The sequence below is a fragment of the Sinocyclocheilus rhinocerous genome, unplaced genomic scaffold (genome assembly GCF_001515625.1).
Source record: "Sinocyclocheilus rhinocerous isolate Xijiao unplaced genomic scaffold, SAMN03320098_v1.1 scaffold2310, whole genome shotgun sequence".
Lineage (NCBI taxonomy): Eukaryota > Metazoa > Chordata > Actinopteri > Cypriniformes > Cyprinidae > Sinocyclocheilus > Sinocyclocheilus rhinocerous.
Window position 1 is genome coordinate 1,584 of NW_015646349.1, and position 9,640 is coordinate 11,223.

General features: G+C 40.8%; 1 protein-coding gene across 1 annotated transcript; it reads right to left on the reverse strand.

Moving 5' to 3' along the window:
- Positions 1 to 265: 265 nt before the first annotated feature.
- Positions 266 to 6,723, reverse strand: LOC107707358 (calcium-binding and coiled-coil domain-containing protein 1-like; the record flags this gene model as incomplete). The annotated part of the gene is made up of 8 exons (XM_016511345.1): positions 6,583 to 6,723; positions 6,401 to 6,503; positions 2,034 to 2,242; positions 1,384 to 1,596; positions 1,127 to 1,275; positions 938 to 1,007; positions 523 to 777; positions 266 to 391 (listed from the first exon to the last, which is right to left on the reverse strand). Coding segments are annotated over exons 1-8 (1,257 nt in total), but the record flags the coding sequence as incomplete, so codon positions are not given.
- Between the last annotated feature and the right edge of the window lie 2,917 nt (positions 6,724 to 9,640).

The window sequence follows — 9,640 nt, forward strand, 5'->3', positions numbered from 1 at the left end:
TTAATCAGTTTAACCAGTGTGCCGTGGCATCCACTAACATGAATGATGAGGGGAAAAACATTTCTGTAAACATACACATGCATTTTATATTGTTTTCAAATCTATTTTGGTCAGCTTATTTACAAGTTTTTTAAGGCAACTCTTGCCTCATACTGGTGTTGCTCCAAGACCAGTAACCTGACCCACATATGTGCTGGGTATCCAGAAAGCTCTGACTGATGTGAAAGTTTAATTATAGGCCATGCATGTGTCATGGAATATTTACCCGGTTACAATCCTTCTCGTTCCCCAGCTCCACTTCCAGTTTTTCTCGCTCGGTTCTCTCCTCCTGGAGCCACTCTTCCTTCTTCTGAAGCTCACGGCTCAGTTTCTGAAAACGATCCTTAGCCAACTTTAACAAGAGCACAGAGATTGAGAATCACATACAGTACTTACTAGTGGTGTTGTGGCTGGACTGATAAAAGTGGTAATAGTAGTGTGTGTGAGAGAGAGATTTCTTATTATAACTTATCTCTCTCTTACCTCTGCACTTTGTCTTAAAGTCTCCCTCTCCTGGGCCCAGGTGGCTTGCCCCTCACGCAGTGACAGGTTGGCCTGGGACAGTTGTAAACTCATCTGTGCAGACTGAAGTCTGACCTGATGCAGCTCTGCATGGCTGTGACTCTGCAAGGAGCCCAGTTCACTCAGGTCCCTGCGGAGGGCCTCATTGCTACGCTCACTGGCCTCCAGACGCTCTTGCAAGGTCCGCAGCTCAGCATGTGCCTGCTCATTCTCTATCTGGAGAGAAATTTTTCATTCACATGTTAACCATGTAATCTAGTCCATGTAATGCTAGTTAGTTCAAATTGTAAAAACAAATTAGTTCATTATTCATAATTATTTCACAGAATGAGGAAAATATTCCAATGTAGATTGTAAATGGCAATGTTGGATACACCTGCAAATCTCTCCTCTCCTTTTCTTCATCTCGCCTTTGTGTGGTCATCTTTTTAACTCTTTCCTTCATTCTGCAGAGAAAAATGTCTACTATTTTATTCAATCAGTTGGTTAAATTCCAGAGAAATTAACAGTCCATAAACAAAGAATAATTGTACTATAGTGAAGATTGGCATGGGTCCCAAATCACCTGTCAAGCTCGGCCTCTATGTCTTGTTTTTGTTGAGTCAGAGTGGCAGCATCCTGTTGGAGTTCTTTGATTTGCTGATGATTTTCATCTCTCTCTGCTAGCAGCCCACTAAGTTCAGCAGCCATGTTTTCATGAGTGCTTTGCACATCCTGATAGCAAATATACCAGAGTTTAAAGTTTCATATACAGTAGGTCTCTGTGTCCTTATTTTTCTGATTAGTGGCGATCCAGAAACATGACCAAAAATTTGATTCTACCTTTTGTTTTTGCTCGTGTTCCTCAATTTTTTCAGTGCTTTGCCTCAGGTTGCTTTTTAGCTCATCAATCTGACACTTCATCTCATTTTTTACTCTTTCAAGCTCATCTTTTTCAGCTTTCCATCTCTCCCTTTCTCTCTCGACCTCAGCATCAGCAGCCTCAAACCTCTTACGCAGCTCATGTAACTCACGCTGACATCCTTCTAAGAGATTCTGTAGAAATACCAGAAATATTTAAAAACATATGCAGAAAATTAGTAAAATAAAATTTTGTACAGTATGAAAGATATGACAGGCCTTAAATGTTTTTGGACACTAAAGTCACACTTAAAATATTTGAATGTCATTGCTTAATACAGTAACATTTATACAGAATATATCTGTCATTTATGCTATACTCTATAACTCCACCTTTCCCCTTCAGTTTACACAGTTGTACTAAAAGGGTAATCACAGGTGTAGTTTCCACTAACAACCAAAAATTATTTCATAATTCAAAGCCTACCAAACTTTGTTTTGCTATCATTTTGTTATATGTTGCAATTACATACATTTTTAAATACGGATAGCTGTCCAAATCTTAATTAGGGTAATTGAAAAGCTGTTATTGTCAAATTTGTTCTGGTCTCTTCTTTTGAAGAATGCCCCACCTGCAGGATCAGAGCCTTTGGCACCACCACCAGCAGGTCATATCCCCCCTCCTCTTCCTCACCATTTTTCTCCTGCTCTAGTGTAACAAGTTCATCCAGAGGTCTTGGAGCACAAAAAGTAAACTGAGAACTGACTGCACATATCTCGTCACGTTCATCCACATAAGCAAACTGATATGCCTCCCCACCAGGTTTTGGTAGATAAGACGCTGAAAGATGGCAGGGAAAGTGGAATAAAGATCAGAAAACTCCTAAAACCAAAACACGTGACAAACATAAACAGCCTGATACAGCCTTAAAGATGTCAGGCACTTGCAGTAGTGTTGCAATAGTTATAAAGTATCAGATGGCAACTGAGTGTTCTAGTTCTACCAAGAACTGCAGTTGTTATTGCACTTGCTGTTTCTGCTGGTGTTGGACATATGACAACATTAATGACCTATACATGTATCAAACTATAGGCTACTGCAGTGTTTCCCAATCCTGAAGGCACACCAACACTACACACTTTTAAAACTAAAACACTAAATTAAAACACAATTTAAGGGGACTGTTGCATGCGTAATTAGACTAATAATGATGGTTATTTCAAGTAATGTGTTTGCTACATTAATAAAACAGAATGGAGGTTACTTTAAGGGTTTGGAACAGGAAGCGGTGTTGACACTTGAATGTTTTCAGACAGTTCAGTGATGTGAAAGAATTTGACAAGAACAATAAAAACATAAAATAAGCTCAAATATGAGTCATCTTTACAGACAGAACAACTGGCAATGAGGATGACAGATGATTTTCCCGTGTTCCCATTTATCTACCCCAAGCCTCTTTTTTTCCCCATCCTGGCGAGCCTATGGTCCCATGGGAGCAATGGAACGTCCTTTGAAATGTACCTGTTAGCAATGGGCCCCAATACTGTCCCAATGAAGCTGAAAATGGCATACTCCTTCACTGTCTTGGTGCCGAATGACAGCATGTTTTTTGCACACTCTGAGACGCAGACGATCACGCCACTGCGATGACACAGTTAAATCGACATTTTGGGGGGAAAAAAAGAGTCTCCTGCAGAAACGGCTGCAGTTCCGACAGCACAGACAGCGTGCTAGTGAGTCGATTTTTCAATATGTTGTTGACTTAAAAGGGCTGGCAAAACCATGCTATTTTGGTACTTTATCAGATGAGATTAAATGAGTTCAGTTAATTGAGAAACCAAACAATACACTCGTTCGAGAGCGGCTGCTACTGGAAGATGATGATCTCACTTTAGAGAAATCCATGTGCACATCTTGTAATTCCCCTACTACTGGACACCGGGACTTATGTCTCGCTATTTAATATGGCCACTTATGAACGTTTCCTGCCATGCTTGCCCCTCCAGCCACCCTCTCTGAATATTTTTGCATATGGAAGCTGTGTAATAGAAGATATTTGTCTTATACACACACCTGTCTAGTATTATACACACACCTGCCCAACTTTCCATTTCACATTACTAGCAATGGCAGCAATATCCTCGAAAAGGAATTGTTTATGAGTCCACCCAGACAGCAGAAATGTTACGGCATTTGATACGCATGTTGGTGTATTCCATTGCACGTGGATTCCTTTTGGACTCAGTTCGGCCCCCAGCTGCTTCTAAAAAATCATGTCCACTATTCTGGCTGGTGCCCCTGGCATTGCCATCTAGAGTATACCTTGATGATGTCATTGTCCATGCCCAGAATGCAGTGATTCACAAACAGTGCTCAAGGGCCACTATTTGCTGCACTCAGTCAACATAATCTGACATTTAAAGGGTTAGTTCACCCAAAAATGAAAATTAGCCCATAAATTACTCACCCTCAAGTCATCCTAGGTGTATATGACTTTTTTCTTTCAGACGAATCCAGTCGGAGTTATATTAAAAATGGTCTTTGATCTTTCAAGCTGTTTAATGCCACTCAGCGGGTGTTGCATGCATCAGTCCAAAAGAAGTTAAATAAAAAGCGCCCATCCATAAAAAAAAAGTGTCTCACACAGCTCCGGGGGGTGAACAAAGGCCTCCTGTAGCGAATCGATGCATTTTTGTAAGAAAAATATCCATATTCAAAATGTAATAATCACTTTAATGTAGCTGCGCGAACAGTTGTACACGGAAACAGTTCCGGGCTGATGACATATGAGTTCAGCTTTGCGCATGCGTTGGTGAGTCTCGTGAAAACCAATGTTTGTTAACAGGAGCAAAGGAAGCAAAGTTTCCTTACTTTAGCAAAGGAAAACCAGTCTCCTCTTGGCTTATATCGAAATCCTCCAAAATTCTTCTTTACATATCCTCGTCTTGTACTTCTAATAAGTGTTTTGTTTTGATCTCTCCCCTGCGCTTCCGCGTGCGTCACTTCTGAACGGCGCATGCGTAAAGCCGACCTCATACGTCATCCGCCCGGAGCTGCTTCCGTGTAAGACTGTTGGCGCAAGCTACATTAAAGTGATTATAACCCTTTAATCTGGAGAAATGCTTATTTGTGTTACCAGAGGTTGACTTTGTTGGCTATGATGGTTCAGCTGAAGGCCATTCCCCATTCCACTCCAATATTGAGGCTATACATCAAGTGCCAGAGCCTTCGTCTGCAGCACAGACACTATGCCATTATCCCTGTTAAACTAGGACAAGTACTGGCCATGATGCACGAGGGCCATCTTGGCACAGTTCAACTTGAAGCAGCATTGTAAGGATATTGTACGGTGGCCAGGGTTCGACAAAGACATTGAGCAGCTTGTTCAGGACTGTAATCCATGTTTTTTAACAAGGATAACTGGCCCACTGGGGTCTTCGCCTTGGCCAAACCTTGGGACCACATTCAACTTGATATCTGTGGTGAACTCCATGATGTGCACTGTCATTTGCATTGCCTTGTGGTAGTTTATAATCTACACTCAAATTGGCCAGAGGTTGCACTGTGAGCTCTACCACGTCCAGTTCCATCACTGATTTGCTCTTTGCATCGAGTTGCTCTTTGCCAGCTGGGACCTGCCAAGGAACTTGACAACAGACAATGGCCCTCAACTAGTGTTTGCTGAGTTTGCCAGTTACATCCAAAGCAAAAGGATCAAACACATACAAAGAGCTTACTATCAGTCACAGTCAAATAGGGGCGTAGAGAGATTTAATCAGTCACTGAAAAATGGTCTGAGAGCTTACTTGGCTCAAGACAGCTCTTTCAACAAGGCCTTGTTTCAGACTCTTCTACACTACAGAGCTGCTCAGCATGCCACAACTGCAGACTTCGCCCTCCTATTTCTCACAGTGGAAACCCAGTGGTGTAAGCCAGGATACATGGACAACAGCTCAAAGCACATGGCAGATATAATGCAAAGAAAAAGTCCCGGATTCCCAGAATTATCCTGCTGAACTAGGTGTGGCTTCAGCGGCCACACAAGAAAACAAGCTTCACACTTTCCAGCTATCTGATGGTTTCCGTTGACATGCCAGTCATTTTAGGAAAGTAATGTGCCCTTCTGGTGTGGTTCACACCGAAGTTATTCATGCCCTCTGCCCCCAGCACAGAATCCGGTGACCCCTTCCAGTGACATAGCTCACTGGAAAGGGAGGGGAAATGTTAGTTAGTTAGACTAATAATCTGATAGCTTGTTGAAGTAAAGTGTTTGTTAAATTAATACAATAGAATGAACGGTGGCTACTTTAAGGGTTTGGAACGTGAAGTGACGCTGACACTTGAATGTTTTCACACAATTTAGTGATGTTAAAGACGAGAACAATAAAAATCAAAATAAGCTCAAGTACGAGTCGCCTTTACAGACATAACAGGGATGGCCATTTGTAGTGGTGTCCAAAACATTACTGAGTGCACTTATTCAATCCCCATAATGCACTGCAATAGCGGGTGTACAACTGATGTACACTCAATGGCTAGAGAATACCCATAATGCACTGTGAGGGTTGTGCAAATATACATACATATATTTATTTTTAACTGATTATTAAATAGTTTAATTAAGGTTCATACATACTAGTTTAAGACAAATGTTTTCATTACCACTGGAGCTGCCAGTTTGCTAAGTTTCAAATGATTATTGAACAGCAAGCACAAACTATGCAAAAGCAACAGCACTCACTGTGTCCGAATTCACTCACTCATTTTCATTCACTTCTTTAACTGGACTGTATTAATGGACTAATGTAGGGCATAGTGAATGAGGGTATGGGGGCGATTTCGAACACAGCCCAAGACTTGAAATGGATGGGTTGGATAAGGGAGACATCCAAAAATATGTACTTATGTGCCTTCAGGAACACGGTTCAGAAACACTGGGTTACTGTATATAAACAAACACAAATAAAATTGTATATTATATTTCAAATATAAACATACAGTGAAAGGCCACACTACAGTTTGCATCTGTTCCTGTTTGGTACCCTTCTGGTGCTAGAGCCCAGGCAAAAGTGTAGTAATCATTCACTGTCAGCCATCCCACCTGTGAAACAAGATAACATAAAATGTATTTGCTTTGTTTTGTACTAAATAAACAGTGTTTAATTCAGTACAGGAGTTACCTTAAAAAGACCTATCCAGTCATGACTGCTCCAGCTGTGATGACTGCTTATAGTGTAGCGACAGTCCACCCTTGTCTGTGAGAAATAGCTCTTGGCAACATCTCGGAAAGTCACAGTTCTCTTTTCCTCCATAGCAATGGCTATAAATCAGGTCATATGACTGCACTTTGCTAAGTTTCAAATGATTATTGAACAGCAAGCACAAACTATGCAAAAGCAACAGCACTCACTGTGTCCGAATTCACTCACTCATTTTCATTCACTTCTTTAACTGGACTGTATTAATGGACTAATGTAGGGCATAGTGAATGAGGGTATGGGGGCGATTTCGAACACAGCCCAAGACTTGAAATGGATGGGTTGGATAAGGGAGACATCCAAAAATATGTACTTATGTGCCTTCAGGAACACGGTTCAGAAACACTGGGTTACTGTATATAAACAAACACAAATAAAATTGTATATTATATTTCAAATATAAACATACAGTGAAAGGCCACACTACAGTTTGCATCTGTTCCTGTTTGGTACCCTTCTGGTGCTAGAGCCCAGGCAAAAGTGTAGTAATCATTCACTGTCAGCCATCCCACCTGTGAAACAAGATAACATAAAATGTATTTGCTTTGTTTTGTACTAAATAAACACAGTGTTTAATTCAGTACAGGAGTTACCTTAAAAAGACCTATCCAGTCATGACTGCACCAGCTGTGATGACTGCTTATAGTGTAGCGACAGTCCACCCTTGTCTGTGAGAAATAGCTCTTGGCAACATCTCGGAAAGTCACAGTTCTCTTTTCCTCCATAGCAATGGCTATAAATCAGGTCATATGACTGCACTGACAAAGAAATCAGTCAAACAGTGTGCAAAACAAAAAGTTTTGTAACTTGTTCAGTACCGAAGACCATAACACTGCTGTTCATTGCTTGAAAATAACTAAAGTGACTGGAAATGTGAATCAACACAATCATGTTTGTGTAGTCAACTATATTTAGTGCATTTCCATTAAACTACAAACTACAGCAATGCTTGACACTGCATACGACTGCTATTGGATTTCCATGTGTTGTGAAACTGCATGAGAGTGGGGTAACAGCATTCTTTCTTTGAATGTTTACTCAGAAGTAGCAGTCAAGTCAAATAGCCTGTACTCATCATCGTTTAATGATCTTCAACATTTCTAATCTTTTAATTTAATCATTTTATATGCACTTAAATATAAAATATAACCCTTGGTGCTTTTTTGTAAAAATCAATTGTAGTTTTCACATATAAAATCTTGTTTAGATATATTGACACCTGAATATGTCAGCGAATGTTTTACTTATGATGATCTTTTCAGTAAGTAAAATGTCACTCATTTCACACATTCATTTACGTTTGGTAGACAGTTTCTCACAAAGTAATTTACAATGGAATCAAGCCATACATTTTCTCAATATATATGCTCCCAAGTTAAACCCTGTGACCTTGGGTTTGGATGTTCTACCAATTCAGCTACACAAACTTTAATCATGAACAGCAGAACATTTACATTCAAATGAACAAAAAAATATATATTTCTTGATTTTTTTTTCTTTTTTCAATTCTACATTTAAAATGTCACAGGAACAACATAGTTAAAATATCAGCATAAATTGTACTCTTACCTTAATACAAAATTAGGTTTATCAAAGAATCAGATCACCTGAGGTTTTCCATGTCCTTGTATGTGTGCCTATGATCTTGATGAGACTTAAGTTGAGTGTGTGAGTGTAATAAACAATAACAAATGCACATGTCAATGAACCGCCCACCTCTGTTGCACTCTGGGAAATGAAGTCCAAAACATTATAAAGCAAAACCTTAAAAAAGATAATCTCTCCCATGAACTTCCAAAATACAAACAGCATGTTACATGCCCTACCAGAGACAGTAATATACTGCTATACCACAGTAAAGGATGCATATCACTCTGTCCCACGGGCAGCTGTGGGGCTCTCTGATCACTGTCTGGTTTATCTTATACCAACCTACAGGCAGAAACTAAAATCAGCTAAACCTGTAACAAGGACTATATAAAGATGGACTAAAGGAGCAGAGCGGGACCCTTGTGACATGTTGCCAAGTATGGTAACCCATACAATCCACCCATCAAAGTGCACATATACAGCAGTGAGTAGTGAACAACCCACACACACACCGTGAACACACACCCAGAGCAGTGGGCAGCTGCTGGAGCAGTTGAGGGTTTGGTGTCTTGCTCAAGGGTCTCACCTCAGTTGTGGTATTGAGGGTGGAGGTATTCACTCCCCCACCCACAATCCCTGCTGGTACTGAGACTCGAACCTATGACCTCCAGGCACCCGACACATCTCTAATTGCAATGCTCTTTCTGGATATTGCTAAGGCATTTGACACCATCTCCCACTGTACCATCTTGGAGGTGGCAAAAGCTGCTGACACACCTGACCCATTGATAAACTACTGTACCTTGCCCATCTGTACATGGAGACAGAATTAAATCTTGGCTCGAGGACCATTAAGTGTGGAAGGGGTGTTAAACAAGGCGATCATCTTTCCCCACTCTTGTTCATCCTTGCAATGGATAAAGCAGTGCAGGCAGCATGTCCAGAGAAAGGGATAAAGATAGGAGACCAACATTTCGATGCCATAGCCTATGCAGACGATCTTTTGTTGATCACCAGAAATAGTGACGATCTTCAAATCAAGTTGTACAGGCTCTGTAAGGCTTTCAAACGAATGGGCATGGCTCTAAATTAACGGAAATCAACGGGTATCACAATCCTCAAAGATGGGAGAAGGAAATGTCTACTTCTCGCTCCTAAGCCCTATACCACCTTAGACGGAGAGATTCCGGCAATGGGGGTCTTGGATACCCAAAAGATACCTGGGCCTGACTTTCACCTGGAAAGGGAAAGTTGTACCAAAACATACTGGACAACTGGAAAGAATGCTGCATGAAGTTACGTAGGCTCCGTTAAAACCCTATCAAATACTGGAAATACTTAAGACCTTCTGGGTCCCAAGACTGGTCCACGAACTCATTCTCGGAGGGGT